This window comes from Mus caroli, unplaced genomic scaffold, assembly GCF_978045245.1.
Source record: "Mus caroli unplaced genomic scaffold, Mus_caroli_1 scaffold_7, whole genome shotgun sequence".
NCBI classification, from domain to species: Eukaryota; Metazoa; Chordata; class Mammalia; order Rodentia; family Muridae; genus Mus; species Mus caroli.
In genome coordinates this window covers 100,736,811-100,761,253 of record NW_028227262.1, presented here as the reverse complement: position 1 = coordinate 100,761,253, position 24,443 = coordinate 100,736,811, and the positions used below count along the sequence as shown (strand labels likewise).

At 49.7% G+C, this 24,443-nt stretch overlaps 1 protein-coding gene across 10 annotated transcripts; it reads left to right on the top strand.

Moving 5' to 3' along the window:
* The first annotated feature begins 358 nt into the window (after positions 1 to 358).
* Positions 359 to 23,492, top strand: Krabd3 (KRAB domain containing 3). Of its 10 annotated transcripts, none has more exons than XM_085840628.1 (18): positions 359 to 907; positions 7,942 to 8,068; positions 8,436 to 8,555; positions 9,049 to 9,198; positions 10,031 to 10,183; positions 11,083 to 11,217; positions 11,627 to 11,800; positions 12,472 to 12,621; positions 13,330 to 13,527; positions 13,971 to 14,144; positions 14,519 to 14,695; positions 16,490 to 16,642; positions 17,123 to 17,275; positions 17,889 to 18,083; positions 18,174 to 18,314; positions 18,810 to 18,932; positions 19,271 to 19,381; positions 20,357 to 23,492. In XM_085840628.1, exons 1-18 carry the CDS (start codon positions 896 to 898, stop codon positions 21,169 to 21,171), a joined length of 3,261 nt encoding a protein of 1,086 aa, XP_085696754.1. In that variant the 5' UTR covers positions 359 to 895; the 3' UTR covers positions 21,172 to 23,492. The 10 variants fall into 10 exon arrangements, with proteins under 10 accessions (XP_085696754.1, XP_085696758.1, XP_085696757.1 ...); XM_085840632.1 differs by having other exon boundaries at positions 10,028 to 10,183; positions 20,361 to 20,828; XM_021164613.3 differs by having other exon boundaries at positions 360 to 907; positions 18,825 to 18,932.
* Positions 23,493 to 24,443: the final 951 nt, after the last annotated feature.

Sequence of the window (24,443 nt, the reverse complement as noted above, 5' to 3'; positions counted from 1 at the left end):
CAAAGCTCCAAAAACTTCTTCTCTTTGAGATTTTCCCATATAATGAAGGGAAAGACAAGGACTCCCGGAAGGAAAATGAGCCTCAAAGTGCAGCCTAAGGACTATGTCTGCACCACAGAGACAGCAGCACAAATGAATCCTGGGATGGGGCACACACTTAGTCCATACATCATACATATATTTAAGCCTAGCGTTTGTCAGGAACTACTGGGGCCGCCACCATCAGTGGGCGACACGAGCAAGCAAATAGTCACATAAAATATAGTGATGCAGATCAGTGTAGCGGTGAGCCACTGTGCCCTGGCCCTCAGCCACTCAGGGTCGGGTTTACGTGACTGCAGCCAACGGGAGAAACTGGTCCCTTTTTATCCATGCATCCTAACCTGGCACCTGTACAGGTCTCACTCAGAAAGCGCCGGATGCTAAAGAGAACGGAGGAGTGGATGGTAGGTTATTTGGATGAACGGTTGTTTGCACCTGAGCATGCGCAAGCCGCAAGCTCGACAGGACGTAACCAGTGCCAGGCGGGTGCCTGAACCTGAGGAGCTAGAGGTGTGAGGGACGGAGCAGTAAAGGAGAACCCCCGCCACACCCCCTGAAGCCACGCCCCAGGCACGGCGCCCTCTGGGAAGTGTAGTCTGCGCTTGCGTCGTTACCGCTGTGAGGCTGGGGGCTGCGGGCGGAAGCGGGACCACCCCTCCCGGGATGCGAAGCGCTGGACCGACCCAGACGAGCCAACTCTGCTGTTCTCGGTGTAGCGAGTTCCCCAGCCCCGCTTCCTGTCGTGCAGAACTGGGCCGCTGTCCCCGAGGGTCTCGAGGGTCTCGGTGCAGCCTCCAGCCAGAGCCGCACCGGAAGCTGGGTGGGCCACGGAGTCGCGAAGCTGAGTTCCGCCATGGCGCTCCAGGTAAGACGAGCCGTTGCGGACCGACGGACGCCGCGGTCGGGCTTCTTGTTGCAGCGCAGTCCCCAGGGCAACAGGCCCGTGAGGATCCGTCACCGCCGACTTTGAGCTCGGGTGAGCCGATCAAGGTCGGCCAGTGCCCTGAATTCCCTAACCAGAAGTCTAGGGCTCTCCCCTTCTCCCAGGGCACACGGACCTGGAGCTTTTTTTCTACCTGGGGAACTCATTCCTTTGGCTTTTCAATACAAGATCGTGAGAGGGTGTGCACGACCGAAGCCTCAGCAGGTCTTGAGGGAATAACTAAATCTGACATTTATTTTTGTTAAGATACGTAATCCCCGTGAGTTGGGCCGGAAAAGTGGGGAGAAAGAAAACAGATCGAAGTTAATGCTGGTAAAATATATCAGTCCCAGAGCTGAAGAAGAGCCCCATCAGCTGTTGTGGCCTAGGTACAGTTTCGGCAGGATCGTGGGCTGTGAAGATGCCAGGGCAGTTGCTGCACTGCCTTCTGGGTAGACACCCAGAGTCAGATGTGCAATTTTGGTTCACGAGCTTTGGCCAGACTTAGGCAACTGTGTTGAGGTCGTGGCTGGACATCACTAATACCCCACAAGACTCTCAGGAGAAACGATAAACCAGGTAAATCGAACATTGTCTTGGCCTGGAAGCGTCTTTTTTTAGCTATGGCTAACAGTTAGCCCAAGACTCTTGCTCAGATACTCCCACTGGCCCCATCCTAGAGTCTGATTATTTGGGTTTTCTGTTCTGTAGATGAGGGAATTGGACCACGGATCTCTCCAACCTGATGTTCAAGGAAGAGTATTCACTTACTGCATAGAGAAGATGGTCAGGCACGGTCTCTGAGAGTACAAGGTCCCAGGCTAAGGAAGAGGGACAGAGATGGTCTAAGATCTTTATGTTCAGTGTGACAGGGGTGACAGAATCACAGGGGTGTGTGCACAGTCTACAGCTGGGGACAGTGAGTAGCAGCCATGGTACAGGGTCTGACTCTGGTAGCCTGAGGCATGCTGGGGCAATGCGGCTAGGCTGATACAAGACTGAGTGCTGAAACTAAAATTTCATATGGAGACTGACACAGTAGGAGCAGTTTCTATGGAAGCCCATCATGGGAGTTATGAGCAAGGAGACTGATCATCTACAGTGGTCCTAGTTAATCCTGAAAGGTTTTCTTCTGATGATTGGGCAGAGGTCCAGATGACAAGCCAGCGGTAGCTGTTCTCCTGAAGTTAATCTCCCTATCCACTCTGTCTCTTCCCCTCCTAACCCACTCCCTGCCCTTCACACACACTCTCTCTTCCTTTGCTTTTTATTTATATTTTTGGAGACAGACTCTCATGTGGCTGAAGATGACTTTGACCTGATTGACCCTCCTACAACGGCCTGAATCATAGGCATGTGCTACCATGTCTGTCTTTGTGTGGCACTGGGAACTTAATTCCAGCGTATGCCAGGCAAGCACTTTATCATCTGACCAACATCCCCAATTTTATCATCTGACCAACATCCCCAATTCGGCACCTCCCATTTGGGAAAGCTCTGGAGGGAGCATCTCTCCACTCACAGCAAGTTCTCATCCACGTCAAAACAAAACACTGTCAGTGAGGATTGCCTTTTGAGGCTAGGTTGGAGAGAGGCCTGGAAAATATTGCAGGCAAAGGCCTAAAGGAGCCAGATATATTTAGCCTTGAGATAAAGAGCCACCTATGCTGCCCCCCAGAGTCAGGAGTGGTGTATAGAAGAGCCTGAGGTGGTAAGCAGTGTCCTGTAAATGGAAATTAGGCAGATAGCCTTGGTGACACTAGCCACAGCATTTATGCTAGGTTAATTGTAGCCTATGGTAATTAATCCTGTCTGTACAGTATCCCTGTGGACTAGGATATGATCCACTTGTACAGATGAGTTTGCTAACGCTCAGATAGGGCAGCCATTTGGCTGAAGTCTCATGACTAATATGTGGTCATTCCGTGCACCTTAGGTTGTGGCTCTCAAAAGGACTGACTTATACTAAGCAGTCTCACAAAAGACTAATAGAAATACTGTGGTTAGACAGTATCCTCCGAATTTCACCTGTTAGGAACTTAATGCCTAGTGTCATGTTTATGCTTTGTTGGGAAGTCATTGGTGTTGATGGGTGATTGGGGGAGTAGTCTTGTTTAGAAGGCCTTTCTGGCTTGCTTTCTCTGTTTCCCCATCAAACTGTCACGTACCAAACGATGTGGCAGGGAGGCCTTCAACCAGCATGGCCCCTTGACCCTGGATTTCCCAGCATCTGCAACTGTAAGAAGTCAATTTATTTTCTTTATAATCACCCTGTCTCAGGTATTCTGTTAAAGTAATCGAAGCACAGGAGGAGGGAAACCAGGTGCCTACTTCTAGTGAGAAATGAAGCTGACACACTGAAAATGCATGCAGATACAGCTGTTGAAATATCTTGCCTCCTGTCTTCTTTGTATTTCTATGTTAAAATACCTAAGATGGGTCACTTATAAAGAACAGATTTTGGCTGGGTGTGGCAGTGCACACCTTTAATCCCAGCACTTGGGAGGCAGACTCTCTTGTGAGTCTAAAGCTTGCCTGACCTACATAAGTTCTAGGACAACCAGAACTACAATAGTGAGGCTGCCTCTCAAAAAGCAAACAGTAACAAACCAGATCCTCCCCCACAATTGTAGCTGCTGAGAAATCTAACGTGTAAGGCAAGGACCTGGTGCCTGGCGAGGGTTGCCTTAATGTGTGGTTAGCTGCTTTTCTGGTTCTGACAACAGACCTAGCAGAAACACCTAAGGGAGGCCAGGTTTACTAGGGCTCATGTTTTCGGGGGGTTCAGTTGTGGTCATTTGACCCCTGTACTTGGGCAGAACATTGTGGCAGCAAAGTGTGCATTCTCTAAGTCTTGATGATTGGGAGATAGGGGGTTGGGTATGAAGGAACCAGGAGTATTACATCCCAAAGAGCCTTACTCAGTGATGTATTAGGTCCACTTTGTAAAGTTTCTATAGCCTCCTAAAATCATTCAGCAGACAGGGAACAAACTTTTAAAGCATGAGCTGTGAGCACCAGGAGACTCTTCACATCCAGTAGCACTGTTGTCCCACCGTGGAAGGCGGAAGGGCAGAAGAGCACGAGTAAGAGAGGAAGAAGAGGCTAGCCCCATCATTTTTATCAGGAAATTACTTCCCCCAGATAATGGCCTTAATCTGTGCATAGCTTAATCACTCTCACCTAAAGTGAACCCTGCATGGAAAGCCAAGTGCTAATGCAGAGCTGTCTCATAAGCATACAGCTGTGGTAGCCTGAGCCATGCTGCTATTTAGGAGGAGTTCTGCTATTGTAGGCCATAATATGCATGTCATGTGGCCAAGGCCAGATATCCACAAGCAAGATTTTCCCTTTTGCTGAACTCAATTTGTAAACCCATGCTATTCTGTGGGAGCTCCCTTCTGGCAGGGTCTGAAACAGTCGGCCAGTTCTAGCTCTTTGGGTTGCAGGCCCCATTGGGTTGGATCTTTGTGTTGCTATGGCTTGGCCACTCTTTCCAGTGATTCCCTTAGCCATCACAGTGAGAAGCTTAGATTATAAACAGGGGCTTCTATTGTTTGGGCTTTATGATCCCTTCCTTCTTGATGGTGCAACTTCTCTGATCTCCTGTAGTTGTCTACTAAGTTCATGAGGTGGTCAATGTTCATACATCATAATTTATATGACTTTTAAAGGATACAAGTGTTCATCACATCAGCATCTGTACATGTTTAAAGTGTGGGAGTAAAATATGGATATTTGGTCTGCAGGAGGCACACATATGCCCATTTGGACCCTGAGTTGTTATGACAGACCTGGGAATCTGATCTCAGCAGCTTCTTCCCACTTGCCAGCCCCCATGGTTCCCAGGCATTGACTGCTAGGATACCAGAAGGGAGAGGGGAAAGAGGACAGCACCAGAAGGGACCAAAGGACAGAGCTGTCACAGAGATGCCAAAGGGGAGGCTAGAAAGTGATGGGTAGAATGGGGGGTGGGGTAAGATGGCCAAGTGTAATGGGGTCCTGTGGTAGGGCCCCCCAAGAGCATCTGAGGCTTAGTAGAGCCACCTATGAGGATTCAGGCTCAGCGGGTAGTTAGCTCCATAGCTATGTCCATGACAGTGGAAAGACATCTGATAAATCCGGCAATCAGCAAAGGCACCGTCTTTTGGGTGACGTCAGAGGACATTTGAGGGCAGGTTCCCAGAGGCCTCCAGTGCAGTCACCAGGAAGCACTTAGCTTGCCCAGCATGATGTTGAATGACCCATGTAGAATGTCCACTGTGGGAATCTTGCCAGAGATTCCAGACCCAGGATTGTTAGTGAGAACAGGTCACTCAGTCCACTAGCACTTGACCCATTTGCAGACACCTAGAAAGAAGGTGTATGTTCAGCACAAACTGCATCACACAGATTAGCCTCTATAGCCAGTCTTTGTTCCTTTGTGGGTTCTTTTTCCCACCGTTTATCCCCACTCCTGTTTGTTTCGCTATCACTAGATAGGAGAGAAAGGATAGAGGGGAGACAGAGATAGAGACCTCTGAATCTAATTTCTTTCCTTTTGTTTCTTCTTTTACCCTGCTACCAACAAACTGCAACCAAACCCCCTGAATGACTGCCAACCCCACCTATTTAGGCTCTAGCGTTTATATATCCACTGAAAATCCCCAGAACTCCAGATGCCACACGATCTCAGAAACTCTGCATCTGGTAGAACCATGCCTCTGCTAAAGCATAAGGCAAATCAGTCAGCTGCTTCGGAGCAGCCCCGGAGTCCCACCCCTGGGATTAAAACAAAAATAGTCTTAAAATACTTTAAAAAAAAAAAGAGAGAGAGACCAAAATTCCAGAATTCTCACCACAAGCCTCTGTGTTGACCTCTAACTGGTTAGGTAGAGACCCTTTTGAGATGCACATTTCCAGGTGGCTGCCTGGGGCCACCTGGTGCTAGATATTTTGAAGGGCAGCAGTGCCGTTGCCTACCCTGTTGACTCTTTAATACAGAACCTAAGATTGTCCACAGTTTGTGTGCTAGGCGGCCAACAAGAAATGCAAAATGGCTCCCTGCGAGAGGTTTGTGGAATATCTGATAGTTCCTGAGGGATAGTGGCCATAGTGGGCCAGAGCCACAAGTTAAGCCTGGGGAGAGAATCTGCTGGGTTGCCCAGCAGGCCATAGAGATGGTTGGGAATGCACAGTGAGTCAAGAGGCAAAGGGCACTGCCTCTGATCCCTTCTGGACTGTCAGCAGTCAGTGGAGATGCTGTCCCTGGCCAGATGTGTGACTGGAGCCTAACTACTTCAAAATGTCAGGGCTCTGGGTGCATGAGTCCATGTATGCACATTGATGGCCGTCAGCTGTCAGGAATGGCAGGCAGAGAGATAGCGGGGAGTGGATGACAATGCTGCCAGTTTGTAGCAGAGATAGTTTTTTAAATCAGTGACACAAATGCATGAAATAGGCAGTAGTCTCCTCTGCCTTATTAGAAGTGTCGCCATTTTCTTTACGATTCCTTCCTGCAAAGCATGCTTGTTTCTAACCTAGATGGATTCTTTCCTTAATTTTACATTCTGTTTGTGTTATTTGCATGGTTAATTTCTGCCATCGTTGAAGCTCGTGCCTATCAGATGTTGGTCATTGTCTGAGTTTTCATGGCTGTTTTAATGATGACTTTTAAAGTAAGAGCTTTTGCGTTTATCTTACAAAGCTGCAGGAAACAGGTGAGCATAGTAGCTAAAGGTGTGGAGTGTGGATGTAAAGAAGTGTTTCCTGAAGGCCCTGGGATTCCGGGCTTCTTCTGAGCAGGTCCCTAAGGACCACACTACAAGCTTTCGATGCTAAGTGACAATAGTGGGAGGGCTGGGGTAGGGAGCATGGTGAGGTGGATCTGTCAGACTGCAGCCTAGGGAGCTTTGTGGACATCACCTCTGCTGCATGCTTCTGCTGTGTGAGCCTGGTGGTGGGTGTCACAGCTCTCCGCAGTGGAATTGACCAAGGCTGTACCAGGGTTTGTGGACAGTTGAAGCCATGAAGGGCAGGTAGGACTGGAAAAGTGGAGGTGGGTCCTCCTGCCCAGCAGCTAGGAACCTGGACCCACACTGGAGTGGAGATCAGGGGCCCTAAGCATAGGTCAGGCCTATGAGTGCCTGACTCAGCTGCTACCCAGGTGGAAAAGGGTCAGTGTCTAGATCTTCAAGGCTTCTTGAGGTGTTTGTTGCTGCCCCTCCCCCGCCTTTTGATAGTGTTTAATTTCTGACATAAATTATGTCATCCCTGCTGAAGAGCATTAAGTGGGATTTTTTTTTTTTTTTTTTTTTTTTGCTATGTGGGTTGATTAACCCCAGTTCAGAAATGTAAGATGGAAAATGCTCCAAAGGGCAAAGCTTTTGAGCACTGTGATGCCACGTGTGGAGAAGTCCACATCTGAGCTCCTTTAAACATTTGTAGTCAAAATGCGACATACCAAAAACACTGTAAAAGTTACCATCAGCTAGGTATATACAAAAGAACACAGTTGAGTGTCATCTCTAAAATAACTCATTATGTACATGTAAACATTCAAAAACAAATATTCAAAATGCATCTGGCCCCAGGAATTTGGGATAAAGAATACTAGACCTTGGCTGTTTTTATTAGCTGATGTCCCCCTTTCAATGCCACAATGCTGGAGTTCCAGGTCCTTGGACATTCACTCCTTCACTGACAGAGTGAATGTAGGGCTTGCCTGCATACTTAGGAATGTGGTTTCATCTTTCCAAGTTACACCCATGGTGACCTTGTTTCTAAAAGGTTGCTGACAGCACATCATCCTGGGCACCCAGCTAGCCCCACCACTGTCCCAGTTACTGCTTCTCCCAGGCCAGGTCCCACCTACTTCTGCACTGCCTGTTTGCAGTGTCTACCAAGAGACCCATGTGGCTCACTGAGTTCTAAGGGACAGTTTGGGTGGGCCTTGTTGGCATGGTTGCAGCCAACCCCCCCGGAGACTGTACCCACAGGTGCCCATCAGCTTCAAGGACTTGGCCGTGCGGTTCTCTGAAGAGGAATGGCGGCTCCTGCAGGAGGGGCAGCGGGAATTCTACAGAGACGTGATGCGGGAAAACTACGAGACGTTGGTGTCTGTGGGTGAGGTCCTGAGGCCTCCAGAGTGTGGGTTGCAGGGACAGAAGAGGGTAGCTGGTCTTGAGTCTGGGACCCTAGGCTCCTCCAGGCCTTGGTGTCCTTATCTGTGAATTGAGGAGTTTTAGGGGAGTGTTCAGAGCTTGAGGCTGCCCAGGGCCGCATTTTCCTTTGATACTTTCCTTGTTTCTGTGAGCTAGAGTGGGGGTCTGGGTACAAGGCTTTAGGGGTATATGGTCTTTTGATTTGATGACCACACAAAGATATATGAAAAGCTGTACATAGATAAGCAGGCATCTGGGCCATCGTGTGACTGTGGGAGGGTAAATGCCACTCAGTTCCTGGCGTAACTAACTGCTCCTTCTTTCCCCAGGGACCTCTGAGCTGCTTCCTCTCTCTGCTTTCCTGTCACCTGCAGAGGCTGGAGGAGCCACATCAGGAGAGAGCCACCAGGATAAGGGACAAAAAACCCATTTGGAGCATAGTTCCCAGGGTAGGTCCTCCCAATAGACTTGAGCACTTCCTCTTAGTCATGGTTTTGAGCTCCTAGGTTCTGCCCCTCAAATGATACTTTGACTTCAGCTAACTCAGTCCAGGATTTCTTGAGTCTTGCCCCTTGCTGCTCTGAGTTGGAGACTCATGTGGTCTATTCCATAGAGAAATGCTAAGAATAAAACCTGAGGTCATGTCAGGGAGAACCTCTGCCTTGGGCCCCACTTGCCACTACCCAGAGCCAGCCTACAGTTTAAACAGTAGAGGTAGCACACAGGGCCCAGGTAAGGGAGAGAAGGTAGAAAACCAGACAGACCACAGGGTCCTTCAGTATTCCCCTAGAAAGAAAGAAAGACAGGAGGAGCTACTGGGATCTACTGGGCAAGAACCCTCCTGAGTCCAGCACCCCCTTCTCTGAGCCATTTGCTGTCTGTGACTGAAAGGGTTCTTTGAGGAGCTAGGTGACTGAGCACATGGCTCACACACCTCCACAGGAGAGCAGCCTCAGCAGAGCCTACACCTCACCGCATTAGTGCAGCTGGTAAAGGAGATTCCAGAGTTCTTGTTTGGAGAAGTGAAGGGTACTGAGGACTACTCCGAGAGTGGGAGCACCAGTCTGGATGGGGAGCAAACAAGCCCTGAGGGTAAGTCCCATAAGCTGCATGAGTAACCTCACTACAGTCACAGGGCTGTGCACAGATGCCTTCCAGCTCTGCTCTTGACCTCCTCACTATGTACTCATCCATCCTTTCAGCTTCTGGGACCTGCTTGGTACGGGAACAACTCATGCCTTTTCTTGGTGTTCTAGTGTGGGTCCAGCCACCTGGCGGTCCCTCCCTGTTGCCGTGCACTTTGCATGGTGGTGAGCAGTGTGTTCGTCCCTAGTAAGCAGATGAAGAACAAGAGAGGAGCTGAGCTTTGTCCCGATAACCAATGGGGCCTAGGTCCTATGGTCAGCCTTTGCTCGTCCTGCTTCACACACTGGTCTTTCCCTGTCTACCTGGTCAGCTCAGTACCGACCTCACCCTTGAGCATGACCCTTTTCAGCCCTCTTTAGTTAATGTTGGATAACGTAAGAAGGGAGCAGAGCCGGGCAGTGGTGGCACACGCCTTTAATCCCAGCACTTGGGAGGCAGAGGCAGGCGAATTTCAGAGTTCGAGGCCAGCCTGGTCTACAGAGTGAGTTCCAGGACAGCCAGGGCTGGCTACACAGAAAAACCCTATTTCAAAAAACAAAAATAACAAAAAAAAAAAGAAGGGAGCAGAGGTATAGAATGGCTTTATACTCCATGCTCTGTGTTTTCCAGGTCATAGCCAAGACCATGCACTGTGAAGTTTCAGAGCTCAGCAATGGCAGTGCTCAGGTCGCTGGCTCCTGTCCTGGTGGTTGTTACTGGAACATGACAGGGAAAACACTGACAGTGGTAATGTTAGGACAACTTACCAGTTGGCATCTTCTCCATCTCCCAACAGTAGCTGTGGTTGTGGAAGCTTGCCCTCCCCGAGGCCTGCTCAATTCTCTTCCGGAGAGCCCTGCAAGCCACCCCAGCCTGGCCACCACACCCACAGGCAGCTCAACTTCCAGTGGCCCTCCTGGAGACTGGGCACATGGAAGCCCCTTACCTGCTAGTGAGTCTGACCTAATGTGTACAGAGACATCCAACATTGTAAAGGCCTAGCCCTGGAACCTGGCCTTAGACCCTGGACTCTTCACTTTCTCTGCCTCAGATTTCTCTGAAGCTAACTGGAAATAGAGGTCTCTAGATACTGAGAAAATTCACTTGGCCTCTGGTCTACAGACTAGGTGATATAATGCTTAGCTCCAGATGGCCTGTCCCCCATGTTGATCGCTGAGGACTATATATGCACACAGGGAGCGCTGAGCAGTTATAAGGTACAGGCCCTGCAGGTCGGATTCTCAGCCTGTCTCAGCAAAGCTAGCAGCAGGGAAGCAATGCTGGTCACTAGAGTTTCTCTGGGGTCTCATTTTGTCTTTCAGAATTCTTCGAAATCGTACTTGTCTGAATGTTTTGGGTTTTTTATTTTTGGTTGTGTACCTAGCATCTAGTGGCTGAGTCATCCTCCAGTCCTGTTGTGGTGTTTTAATTTAAAATAGTTAAGGGATTAAAAAGGACATTCCCCAAAAATGTACTCCAGTTAGCTGTTGTTCCATGTGCCATCTGTCTTACAAGAATCACATAGGAATCATGATTACAAGCCTGACCTGTGCTGTAGCTGTTGGCTTCATCGGCTGGGCTAGATTCACAGACTGGGATCAGAGAAAGAGTCTGGAAGCATTTGGCATGAACCAGTCTTAGTATTTACAGCTAGACCAGAAGGAGAGAGGAAACAGCCTCCAGCCCTCCTGGGACAGATCTTCCAAAGATGGCCCAAGCCATCTTTGTTTAGGATTTGGGTGACTCTCAAAATATTGGAGAACTAGAGTGGCCTATTCTTTAGGTAGACAGATCTGGGGAGACTCCAGGGTCTGAGTCTCTCCCTAACATGGCCTTGTTGGTGTTTTGCAGTAGGAACTGATGATAAGCCACTATCTATAGAGAAGGAAGGTGTAGGAGCCTCGAGAGAGACCTCCATTCATTCCACTCAAAGCCTGGGCCAGAGCAAGAGTTACCTAAGACAGGAGCGAGGCAGCATGGGAACAGGTAAGAGGCTGCCTTTCCCTGAGGTGGAGCAGCCTAGAGCTGAGTGGGGTCAGTGAAGGTCATGTCACTCACCCAACTGAACCCCATGACGTCCCCATAAGCCAGTGGTTCTCCACCTTCCTAATGTGACTCTTTAAATAATCCCTCATGTGGTGGTGACCCCCAATCATAAAATTATTTTCTTGCTAATTTATAACTGTAACTTTGCTACTTTTACAAATTATAGTGTAAACATCTGATATGCTAGTCCCAAGGAGGTTGTAACCCACAGGTTGAGAACGATACTATAAGATAAGCCTTGTGTGTTTAAATGGGTGGTTCACAGGTGCCCAGAGATGGTGGAGATAGCTGAGGGTCTCATGCTGCCTGTCAGGACTACACTGACCTTAGCTGCCTTGTACATGCATAGGAACCCTTCCTGAGAACAGTCCATTGCAAGGCCTCATCAACTGTTTGAAGGAGATCCTTGTGCCCAGACCCCAGCACCGGGAGACAGCCCCACACTTGCCACCTTCTCTCCCTGGCTTGAGTGTGTTGAAGCAGACGAGAGCTGAGGTAGAGGCTGGGAGCCTGCCCTGCCCGGGTGAGTCCCTGGGTACCTGGCCTGCCCAGGCCAAAGTCTCCAAAGTCCCAGAAGGTTCAGATTGCCATTCATAGTTATTACTATGTTCCATACTGTCCCCCATGATATGGCCACTGTGGATGATCCTGTGTCCCTGCATTCAAGTATCTGAAGCCTAAAAGCTCTTTCAAGGATAGCAGCATCAAGCTTGACCCTGTTTTCCTAACTGTTCTCTGGTCCTTCTAATGTGGGACTCTGAGAACTCAGTGCTCAAATGTCACTTCTGTTGACATGAATCAAGTATCAGTGGACACTCTGGTCTGCCTGAGATTTTCCTCAAAAACCTGCCAAGCTTTGAGTCTTGGTCTTGCATCTGTAGAGGAGAGCTGTTCCATCCTCTGGCTTGGGGTGAGCTTAAATACAGAATTACTCTAATGTATGAACATTACATGTGTCTGTCAAGGCCTGATATGCCTTGAAGCTAAGTTGTAGTCAGATCTCCGAAAATTCCAGCCACTCCTTCAGTTTCCACCCTGAGCAATAGCTGTGCCCAGGTGCTGCCCACTTGGAAAGTCTACAGGTCCTAGTTTCTGTCCCTCTGATGCTCAGACAGCGCCCCAGGACAGTCCTTGTCTGTCTGTCAGGAGACTGAGGATACTGAACTTAAGTGAGACATGTGCCTTTTCCCTTAGTGAAGACAGAGGCAGCATCCGGAGATTGTCCTCTTCAGGGCCTGCTGAACTGTCTGAAGGAGATCCCAAAAGCTCCAGACCGGCGTCCCAGCCCCTCCGGAGCATCAGACTTGCAGCTGCAGGAGGACCCAGGGAAAAGACATTCTGGAGGTAAAGGCTGCTCACTGGCTTAGAGGTGGGGGAGCTAGATGTAATGTGCTTACTTTCCCTGGTCTGAGTACAGCTGTGTGGCCCCTCACAACAAAATCTGATGCCTTGTAGCAGCTTGTTAGTCAGAGGACCCAGTATTGGATTTCATCACTATACAAAGAGCAAAGCAGTGGGAGATCCTCAGTCAGTGCTCTTGTTATAGGAGGTAAAAGTACCAGAACCATCTACAAGGGGTACTGGGGCAGTAGAGAGAAGTGAACTAGAGGGCAAGAGTTCTAACACAGTCGACTGTAGCTGTGCCTGGGGATTCCTGTTGTCCTGGGTGCAGCCTCGGTGCTATGACTGGAGGTTGGGGATCCTAGCAGGTACATTTATTTGGATTGAGATCTTTGTCAGTTCATCAGTAAGCTTGTATTCCTCAGAACACAGCCTTGGGAGCTTAGAGAGGGTGGGCTTGAGCCACGCCTGCTTCATGAGAAGCAAAATCTGACTTGTTGCTAACCAGGAAGGGATTTATTTTTTAAATCTCTTAGAAAGCTCTGCAGCACCCAGGGCTGGGAGAGCTGGTGTTTATACCCAGAGCCAGTGACTGCTATGAAAGCAGAGGAGCCTTGAAAGTCCCTTGTAACCTTGTAAAGAGGAGCGTCTCGGGACTTAGGGAAGTCCAAGCCTGAAATCAAGGCTCCCCAGCAATCACCTCTCCCGCAGGGATGAGACACCTCCAGACTCCTCCCCACCCTAGTCATGACGCTGGCAGTATGCTTACCACGGTGAAGGTAGAAGATGGCTGGGCCCAGAGTCCCCCAGTGCCAGCATCCTGCCAGCTTAGCAGGCAAGGCTACAGCTCCTATTCCACTGGAGACAACAGAGAGGTCCGTGTGCCCCGCTGGGGCCCCATGACTCTAGGTAAGTTCTGGGTTATCTACCCACATATTCCCATGGAAATGAGTTCCAAAGCCCACAAGTACCTGCTTCTCTTTCAGCTAAGGAGCCTTTTCCCTGCCTCTGCTCCCAAGCTGTTACACTGTAGTCCATGTTCTTAATCCATGCCCGTGTGCAGACAGCCCTCTGGTTTCAGGACCTTCCTTTGGCAGTGAGGTCCTGGCTATAAAAGCTGGCCACTGCATGTGGGCCCCACCCTTCTCCTCAGAGTTGGGGTCAGCTTCATTCCTTCTTCAGAAGCAGAAAACACATTCAAAGTTCCTCACTAGAGGCTTTCCTGCTTATCAGATCCTTAGAGCCTGCTATAGAAGCAGGATGTGAATGGACCAGCCAAGGGCCAAGCTGGGGTCTGACTAGCAGGCCAGAGCCCAGCAAGATAAGATGATAAGGTGGCCTCTCTTGTCCAGCCAGCAGGGCCTCAAGCTCACCCCTAGAAGCTCTGGAGGCCTGTCTGAAGGGCATTCCTCCAGGTGGGTCATCACCTCTTCAGTCACTAGCCATCTCATGGTCCAGAAGTCCCCAGCCAGGAGATGCCGGGTCTCAGAGGTTTGAGCTACAGCAACAAGGATCTCACAGTGAAGGTACTTGGGCCTGGGTTAACAGATATTCCTGTCCGCACAGGAGGGAGATGCTGGTCATCATCCTCTCTGGGCTTCCTCAAGTCTATGTCCTTCTTTCCTAACCCCTGCCTCATGCCTTCCCCCAAATAGCTATCCAGGTTTGCTGAGAACCAAATGCTACCACCTACTTTCCCTTCTCTGAGGGCTTCTCCTTATTCCCAAGAGTACTTGCGGGGGGTAGAGAGGGGGTGCTAGGTAGACTTTTCATCAGTGCCATGGGAAACCCCGGAAGTGGGAGGGGTTCTCTGGGCTAGGTGTCCTGGTGCCATATACTCTAAGGCCCAAGGATTTCTCCAGCAGGCTCTGACTTGACCCAATTATTATTCTCTCTGCAGAAGCTACAAGGGAGCCACTTCTGCCTCTGAGCTTGCAGGGCTACATGAGAGAAGGACCTGGGGTTCAACCCTGTGGCTCCCAGGGTACCCCTACCAGCTTCTCCTCAGCCAGCAGCAGTGATGGGGATCTGGATTTCAGGAGCCCCAGGAGCAGCCAGGGGCAACGGCTTGGGAAAGGTGAGCTGGTCCAGCTGAGGTTGTAGTCCTCTGGGAAGGAGTACAAGGTCCTTGTCCACTGTTACCTCTGCTCTAGCTCCAAAAGAAGAGCTGGGAATTCCAACACAGAAGCAGACCCAGGACTTGTCTTGGCAGAGTGAGAGGTTCTGTTGTGGTGACTTACCTCAGAGAGGATAGGACAATGACTGGCCATGTGACCTTAATTTCCCTTATAGTAACTACTTCCCTATTCCAGACAAAAAGAAGTGTCTGTAATACTAACTGACCTCCAACGTAGGGGAAGTAGAGTGAGAGCCACAGAAGACCGCCTTCGCCTTCAGAGTTGTACTCAGGGTCATGAACTTCCCTGGGCCCTGCCAGAGGAAGTCTGTCTTGGGAACTTTGGGTTTTTTTTGTTTTTGTTTTTTGTTTTTTGTTTTTTTTTTTAAGATTTAATCTATATATGTGAGTACACTGTTGCAGTCTTCAGACACACCAGAAGAGGACTTCGATCCCATTACAGAAGGTTGTGAGCTACCATGTAGTTGCTGGGAATTGAACTCAGGACCTCTGGAAGAGCAATCAAGTGCTCTTAGCTGCTGAGCCATCTCTCCAGACCAAACTTGGGGATTTTACAGAGCTCTCTCAGCATCTACCTTTGCCTTCCCTCTTGGAACAATCATGCCTGCCTTGTCCTGTGTTGGATACCCAGTTCATCTACCCATCTGTGCCCTGGCCACATCTGTTGTTAATGGGAAGACCTAGAAATGTAAAATTGACATCTGCATCAGTGACATGGCACCAGCAGCTTAAAAAGTGACTCATTTTAGTTTCCCCTGATGAGTTAAACCAGCCTGCCAGGGTTTCCTTCGGGCATTGTGGATGACTGTGGAGAGCTACATTTTCTCACAGTCCCCAAGCCCACACCTACCAAGCTCCTGATTTATGTGGCTCTAAGTCAACAGCAGGATCAGTGTCAAGCTTGGCTTGTCGCACTGTGCAGCTATTAAAGCAGCAGAGCTGAAACTGAAGACCAGCACAGCTGAGTAGGTCACATGCTTATGTGTGTCCTATTCTTGCCTGATCAAAGATTCTGCTGGTTTTCCAAACACTGCTTAATTGGGGCAGGGTGGCTTTCTTTGCTTTTGTCTGGCACATACGTAGAAAAGCTAAGTAACATTTACTGCAAGTTCAGGAGACTACTTTTGTTATGGAGCCTGATTTTTTTCTCTTCATGAGTCCTATTGAGGCAACCCCTCCCCCTCCCCAGTCCTACACCTTACCCCCCACCCACAGTATACAACTCAAATGCCTATCAACTTTCAGCCTCCCCCCACCCCTGTGTGTGTATCATGGCATATATATGGTAGAAGACAACTTGCAGGAGTCAGTTCTAAATTTTCCAACACCGTATTGTTCTGGAGATCAAACTCAGGTGTACTTAGGCTTGTGCCAAGCACCTCTGTCTGCTGTGGCTTTTACTGCTAAGCTATGCAATGCTACATTACATTAGCCCCACATGACACTCCCTTGCTTACAACCTCTGCCCAGGTCCAGAGTAGACAGGAGGTGCCTCACAAAGGAATTCGGCCAGTGCTATCTGTTAACCTTATTCCTCTAGAACTTCACATAATCTAGTTCATATTATTTACATAAGACTGTATGGCTAGGAGTGCTGTCTGCAATGTGTCTGAAACCTGTGGAAAAATTAGACTTCCTGTAACCTGATGTCATACTGAGAGGCAGGCTGCAGGGATTCACCGAGCACTGGCTCATAGTCATCCATCATAGACTGTTCATGTTTGACCTTCACAGGCTATCCACCAGGAAACTCTCCACTCCAAGGCCTGGAGAACTGCCTGAGAGAGATCCCTATTCCCAGACCACAGGCTGCCTGGCCATGCTCCTCAGCTGTCAACAGGGGATTGAAGAGAACAGAGCCCAGGAACTGGACTGGAGACAGAGAAGGTAACAAAATGGTATTTGTGGGTGTTTAAGAGAAGAGCAGTGTCTCCTATGCTACACTGGCTTTTGGCAGCGGCAAGCAGCCCTCAGATCTCAGCTGAGCTGAGAGGATGCTCGGAAACAGGCTTGGCCAGAGCCCTGAGGCAGGCAGTCAGATGGATAGTCACTTCCCGACATGTGCAGGAGCGATAGGCAGAGTGCAGAGTCCAGGGCATAGAGGCCCAGCACTACTGTCTGCTGCTCCACTGAGCCAGAGCTTTGCTGACCAAGTGTTCTGACATGGCTGTATCATGCCCTGTTGCCTGGGCACTAAATTGTATACCTCCTGAGATTCCATATGGCTTGGATTGGTGCAGCGATCAAGCAGGGCCATTCCCACACCTGAAGCTTGTGTGCTAAAAGCCTGGCAGTGGCAGAAATTCTGTCCATTCTGTGGCAGGATGAGGTGCCGTAGGACTACCGGGGCTCTTCTCATTAAAACAGGACTGAGAGGTGAGGCCTCTGAGCCACCCCACCTCAGACAGCGTCCTGGAGAAGTGCCCAGCAGGAGTCTGCATCAAGACAGTCCACAGACCTGTACTCCCACCTGCCACCAAGTGACCACCAGGCCAGGAACATGGCAATGGCCACAAGAGGGTGAGCTATCTTCAGGATATACATCATAATTTCCCTCCAGTTAGTTTTTGTCAAGCCAATAGCCTTCCCGTCTCTGTTTTTCTATTTCTGTCCTATCTTCCTTTCCTTGCACGGCTTATAGACGCAGACAGAAAGAATAGGATGCTGTTTGGTGTACCTGACAGGTACACCTGCTGTGGACTGTAGGTGGTTCTAGCAGGACCTTGCTATTTAGTCTTTGCAGTGGGTAGAATGATGGCACTTAGTTCATCAGTGGCTCTCAGTAAACTGCCAGCTCTTGCATGGTGCTGAGGAGAGGGTCTGCTAAGAAGTGGGTTGGCAGCCAACTACCCAGTAGGAAAGACTGCTGAGCTTGCAAGACTCAAAACCTAACTGAAACCTGATCAGGAGTTCCACATCTTCCAGGAACTTCCAGAAAGTTCTGAAGCTCACTTAGCCAGGGACATGGCTAGCTTCTGGCTTGGCTTCTCTGCCTGTGACCAGGAAGTAAGTTATTCAGGATCCACTAGAGCCCAAATAGGGTGTGGCTGAGCAGAAAAACAAATCCCGAGTGCCTGGCTATCCAGACTGGTGCTGTCAGGTACCAGTCGGTGACCTCTTCTCCTTTATTTAGAGACAGCCACCATGCCCTCCCCTCTGCACCGCCTGGAGAACTCTCTGAGGGGGATCTTGCCTGTGAGGCCCTTGCGTTTCACCTGCGTGACTGGCCCTGGCCCCAGTCCCAGCCCTTGCTCCAGCTCTAGCTTCAGCAGCTCTGATGGAGAAGACCTAAGACCAGAGCCTGCATTTTGGCAGTCACCCCTCCAGCGTGAGTCTGCTGGCATGGGGGTGGGAGTGGTAATAGGCTGCTCTTTGGGGTGCCTGTCAGTACTCTGATGCTAGCTTACTTATGACACAGAGAAAGACCAGCCTCCCTCCTGTAAGGACCCTGTTCGTCTGTGCCCTGTCTCTGGCGCATCTCCAAGAGTCAACAGCAATAGCTGTCTTGCTGAAGACCCTGAGAGAACAGAGCCCAGGGACTGCAGCAGCCTCAGTGCAGGTGAGCCTGGAGTCTCCCTGGATGACAGCCACATGACTGTCAATTTGCTGGCTCTCATTAAAATGTTCCTCTAATTTTTTTATGCTTTACAGCCTGTAAAGCTGAGCCAGAGAGAAAGTGAGCCTGAGTCAAGAGCTGTGCTCTGTTAGGGAGAGCTCGGTAACCACTGAATGATGTGTATATTACATATATGTTATTTATACACAGCATATATGTTCATTAATATATGCACACATGCATATGTGTACACGCATATTCACCATATAGTATCCAATAATATTTGTAAGACTTGACAATTTTAACAAAAGAAGTATCCAAAGTGATCTTTTTCATTGGTAAAGCACTTATCCAGCATACATTAGGCCTTGGGTCTGATCGCCAACATCACATACACAATGAAAATAGAACTTTTGAAATTGGCCCGGAAGTGTAGAAATGGCATCTGGTATTACAAGCCACTTTACTCTCCACCTGAGCTGTGACCTTGGGACCCAGACTTTGTTTCTACAGGAAGAGCAGAAGAGAAGTCCCACCCACCCAGAAGAGAAGATGGTGCAGAGCGCACATGCCAGGCTGGCCCTGTCACCAATGCTGAAGGAAAAGGAGGAGGAAAAGAAGGTAGGGGCCAGGGAACCATCTTCAGAGGCCGCTCCACTCGCAGGCTCTGGCTGCCACCTATGCGGGGCTCAGGATGAGCCACACTCCTCACATTTCCCTCTAAGACACCAAGGGCTTAGTAGGACATGACAGTGGGTCCCCACATGCACAGCAGGCCAGCCTGTCAGTGTTAGGCTCCCCAGCACCTTGCATCTGACTTAATCATTGTTTAAAAGTTGAAGATTTTTCCTTGGGTGAGGGTAGGAGTGGGGGTTGTGGCTCATCCGAATATCCCCATGTTGGAGTGGTGCTGACAAAGCAGTATTTTCCTAATGCCCAGTGCTGTGTCCTTTCTGCAGCAGCAGCTGGGCACCCATGGCCTGCCCCTCAGCTGGAGGAAAAGCCTGAGCCCAAGGCTACTGAAGACTCTAGGGACCTGGAGCCTGGACATAGACCATCCAGTGCCACAGGTGAGCTGCTGGCTTTTCTAGCATTTGCTGTACTTTAGAGGCCTCTGAGAGAATCAGAACCAGGTCCCATCATAAAGAAATAAACATGCTCCAAGTTCCCTGCGCCATGGTTAGGAAAGTGTTACACTGAAGCCACTCAGTACATGGTTCACTTCAGGGTTTTCATAGATGTGCCTGTACAGGATCACCTTTTAGAGACATTGCGAAGCATCTGGAGTCAAAGTTTGGGTTTGAAGGACCTGAACCTCTGCACTGTTGAGTGACCTAGCTAACATCCTGCACAGAGCACAGGCTTCACATTATACATTGCTCCAGGGACCCACAGTGACAACAAGTAGGGTGATGTCCCCATGCCCTGATTTGTGCCGGGAAGACCTCAGAGGTGTGCAGGACTTGAGTGTCCGTGCCACATGCAGTTATTTGCTCTTATACCTGTGCTGGGTACCTGCTGTGTGTTGAGCTTTGGCTCCTCTGAGAAGGCAAGGTCTTGTTGCCCTGGCTGCCCTTCAGAAGAAGCATCAGACCACATTCTTACTTTGTTTTGTGGTGTTTGTTAGTTTTTGTTTGAGACAAGGTTTCACCAAGTAACCCAGGCCACCTGGAACATGTGATCCTCCTGCCACAGAATCAGATCCTTGCTTTAATTTAAAAACTTGGTGAGATAAGAAGTGAGTCCTTGGGCCACTCAGGCCATTGCCTGGGCTTCAGCAGACAGCAGATCTCTCTTCCATTCTGGGCTGAGGGGGTGAAGAATGTCAGGGGCCCTGACTAGCACCATGTTGCCTAGGGTGAGACCCATTCAAGGTGTGTGAGACTGAAGAATTAGACCATTTTGGGGAAAAGGGAACTTAAGATTAAATTCTCTGGAAACCAGGCCTTATGGGGCAGGATACTGACTACACTAAAGAAGTCTCTGGGGCTAGAGAAAAGATCCTTATATCTAAGCACTCTTACCCACCCTTCCTCTGGTTTTAGCCAGGACCCAAGGGAAGCTGCTCTCTGGGGATCCTCCGGAATCATCTAGCAAGTCTCCCCTTCCCACAACTGTCGCGTCAAAATGGTCACCCACTTCTCTTCAGCCACCATGCCCCTGTGGCAGGTCCTTGCAGCAGGAGCTGCATAACCTTGGTACTGCCCTCACAGACAAGCTAGACCGGCTTGCAGCAGCCGTGGCAGGCCTGACTCAGGAAGTTGCAACCATGAAGACCCAAATGAATCAACTACGAAGACACCCACGGAGCCTTGGACCAAAAGGTCAGGGTTCCTGGCGGTTGGCCCTCCCCCAGAGACCCCGCTGGGTCAACAGATTGGACCACAGACATCTACCCTACTGGAGACAGAAGGGCCCCACCAGGCCCAGACCAAAGATTCTGCGGACCCAGGCAGAAGGCTGCAAGACTGGTGACCGCCCAGGACTCTCTAGAGGGAAGGGCAGTTTGGTGCCTCAGCTGCCTCCAGAGGCTTCCTTGGTAGAATCTTCCAGGCCCACCTGTAGTTCATCCCAGCAGATCTCCTCTATGCCTGGAGGCCACACTGTGCTGTCTGCACACCCTCCTCTGGAGCACACTGCATTCCACCAGAATCCCCTCTCCCCTTCAGTGCCTACTTCAGCACAGGTCCCCCTTGTGGCCTCACCTGCAACCAGTGCAGACACAGAACCTCCGGCTGCTAGAGTGGCAGCCATCAGCATTCCAAACCAGCCCAAGGAACCTGACGGCCTGCTAGGGGAAGCCCTCAGCAGAGACCTCTGGGGAGGTGACCACCGGGACCCAAGGTGGGGGGCCCATTAACTGTGCTGTTTGTCTGCTCAGCCTTGCTGGAGATTCTGGGTAGCAGGGACGTCCTGATGGGACCCTCTGGAGTCCAGCCATCCCAGGCTGTCTGCTTTCCAGGGGTTGTAGCTTCCTTCTTACCTGTTCATCAACCAGCCCTCTCATTGCTGCTGCAAGTCTGGCTCTTTGCCTCTGCTGTGCCAGGCCTTCATGGTGTCTGCATAGAGCCATGACAGAGGCATTCCTCAGCCGTACCTCTGGCTTTCTTGGCTCAGGTTCAGTCAGTTGCTCTTCCTCCTTGGCAAAGCCATCTAGGTTCCAGGTGGCTGTCATGCATACCACATGTGCACAGAGCCAGCTGCAGAGGGCACCACAAGGGCACCTTAACCTGCTCCTGGATCTCAAGAACACTAAAAGGCTAGCCTTTGTCTGTCTAGAGTGAATACTTCAGAGATCTCATTTAGGGAGAGCCTGGTCTATGGACTAAGCTGAATTTTCCCACATAGATTCTAAAATTAAATGTATTAGTTGCTAAGTAAAGGCCATTGGCTTCTGTGGAAGGGTGCTCAGAGGGGACAACACTCTGGCATGGTTGCCCAGATTGTCACTAGTACATTGGGACTAGGCAGCTGGTGTCCCCCTCTTCGAGACACACCTCACAAGAACTGAGCATGTGTAGTACAGCCGGGGACAAAGTGCCACAGGGCCTCTGGGGAGAGGACTGCACATGTGTCAGTCTCCTGGGCTGTGTACAAAGTGTCACAGACTTAGTCTGGGCAGCTTAGATCAGGGGTCCCAAATCTAGGGCCTGCCAGGCTTGGTTCTGCAGGGGACATTTGACCCTATGGGGGGCTGTTTTCATGCTCACATGCCATCTCCTGGGAGTCTTTTCTCTAAGTGCCCTCATACCAGGACACAGGCTGTTTTAAATGGCGTCCATTCTCATTTGAACTTAATCTAAAGACTAAAGAACATCACATTCTGAAGTGCTGGGGCTAGGGGACACTTTCCCCTAGTGCCCGGTGTCAGCCTTTTCACATCATTGACAGTGTTGTCATCCAGAAAGTTTACATTCAAGAACCAGACAGTTAAGATTTTTAAAAAGTCAGAAAAAAAAACATGTTTTCAGTATTTTACAAGTTTGTGTTGGGTTGTGTATATCACATTCCTCAGCTACATGCAGGTTAGTGGGCTGCAGGCTGGCCATGTTAGAATTGTACATAAACGGGGAGAAGGGCACCATCTAGCTCATGACACACCTAAGACCTAGGCCAGTCTGGGCTGACTAGATGTCACTCCATCTGCTTCTGCCCTGGGGAAATGCTTGGCACTCTACCACAGCTGGCCACCCTAGATTTACTCACTTCATGGCCTTCAGGCTTGTCCTGAATTCCTTTTGAACCTAAGGCTTTTCAGGAGCTGTGTCTATACCCATAGGAGCTGGGAAGGCCAGGGCCTGGGACTGCCTGCTGAAGCTAAGGGTGACATGGCCTTGTCCTTGACAAGCACAAGCAGTTTCTTGTGGCTACTTTGCCCTGTGACACGCTAAAGTAGTGATCCCTGGAGATATCCAGGGCTGGGTACCCCTCAGGTAACCATGCCTAGGGCTTGGTGAGTGTGGCTTAAACAGACACAGTCAAAACAGAGAAAGGGTTTTAGAACAGTGATTCTCAACCTGTGGGTCACAAAGGATCCACCCTGGGAGGATCACATATCAGATATTTCACATTTCGTTTTGTAACGGTGGCAAAAGTGTTGTTATAAAGTAGCAACGAAATAACTTTATAGTTGATGGTCACCTGGTTGCAACATTTAAGATTGAGAACTGTTTTAGGGACTAAAGCACTCCCCAAGAAGTCTGCGCCTCGACTAACATAAGCTGTGCACGGGACATTGACGGGAACAAGTCGAGCTCAGTGCCTTCACGTGGAGTAGAAATCAAGTGGCTGCAGCTTCCACTTGAAAGGAACGGGCAGCTGCTTCTCCAGGCGAGTGGGCAATGCTGGTGCTTCTAGTGCAGTGGGCAGGGCTAAGGCCCAGGTCCGGAGTAGAGAAGAAACAGTCAACGTCATAATCCTACTTGGAAGGCTTGGGTCGTCTTAAATTGGGGACTGGTATAGGTATCCCTGGCCAAGACAGGAACTTCGTCCTTTCTCTTCTAAACATGAGACCATGTTATCAGTCAATGAAAGGGATGGCATGTCTGTCTGCCTTGCTGACAGCCAGCACAAGTGACCAAACAGCATTGTAGGAGAGTTGTCAGGGCCTGTCACCTCCTGGTTGGTAAGTGTTTCCCTTGGCTGTGCCTGCTTAGAACAAATAAAGGCAGTTGGGACCAAGCTCAGCATAAGTGGTTCAGATCCAACTGGACAGTCTTAACAGGTTTAAAGAAATGTTTAGACTGGAGCATGGGCCACTGAGTGAACCCTATGGATTTCATCAGCTACATCACCACTACACCACTGGAAGGTCTCTAAGGACCTGATGCTGTCACAACTGTTAATCAGCCTTCTGGACTCACTGGGTCCTGTTCCTGGCAGGACAGTTCTGGGCAACTTGTTCAAACTCAGTGCAGATTTGCTGGCCAGGAGGTAAGGACCAGAGGTCTATCTTCTACTGATCTGGGAAGTGGCCATAAGCCATACCTGAGTGGAGACTTCTTCCTCATATCACCCACAGGGTTAAGAGGGTGAGTCCTGCTCACTCTGCAGACTGATGGAAGACTGAAGGAGGTAGGTGGCCCCAGGGACCATCAGTGACCTCCGGCAGTATCCTGCAAGTCACTGTTCACCACTGGGGCAGACTTCACTCTGGACTGGCTTCTCTGGATCCTACATGTGGCCCCTGTAAAGTTCTGTGATTGCAAGGCTTTCCCCTCCTAATCCATCTTGCCAGTTTCTGGTCCTGGAGGCCTGAGCCCATTTACATGGTGGTGGCTGCTGATTCATTCACAGTTGAACACACCGTCGTACTCTGCTTTGTCTCACTTACAGAGTTTGGGGTTAGCTGATTGGCTTTGGTTTTGGTTTTCCTTCCTTCCTGTCTTGTTTTGGATTGGCTGTGGTGGGTTTTGTTGTTGTTTTATTGTTTTGTTTTAATTTTTTTCATATTCATTCCACTTCTCCCAAAGAACTAGAAGAGGAAACATCTGAATTCACAATCCTATTTGTAAGATTTCAGTATTTTCTCAAATTGATAAAACAAATTAGGGTGGAAGTTGAAATTTTGAGCAAGCTGATTAACAAAATTCTCCTGATTCCTGAATGTAAACATACTGCACCATAAGACTG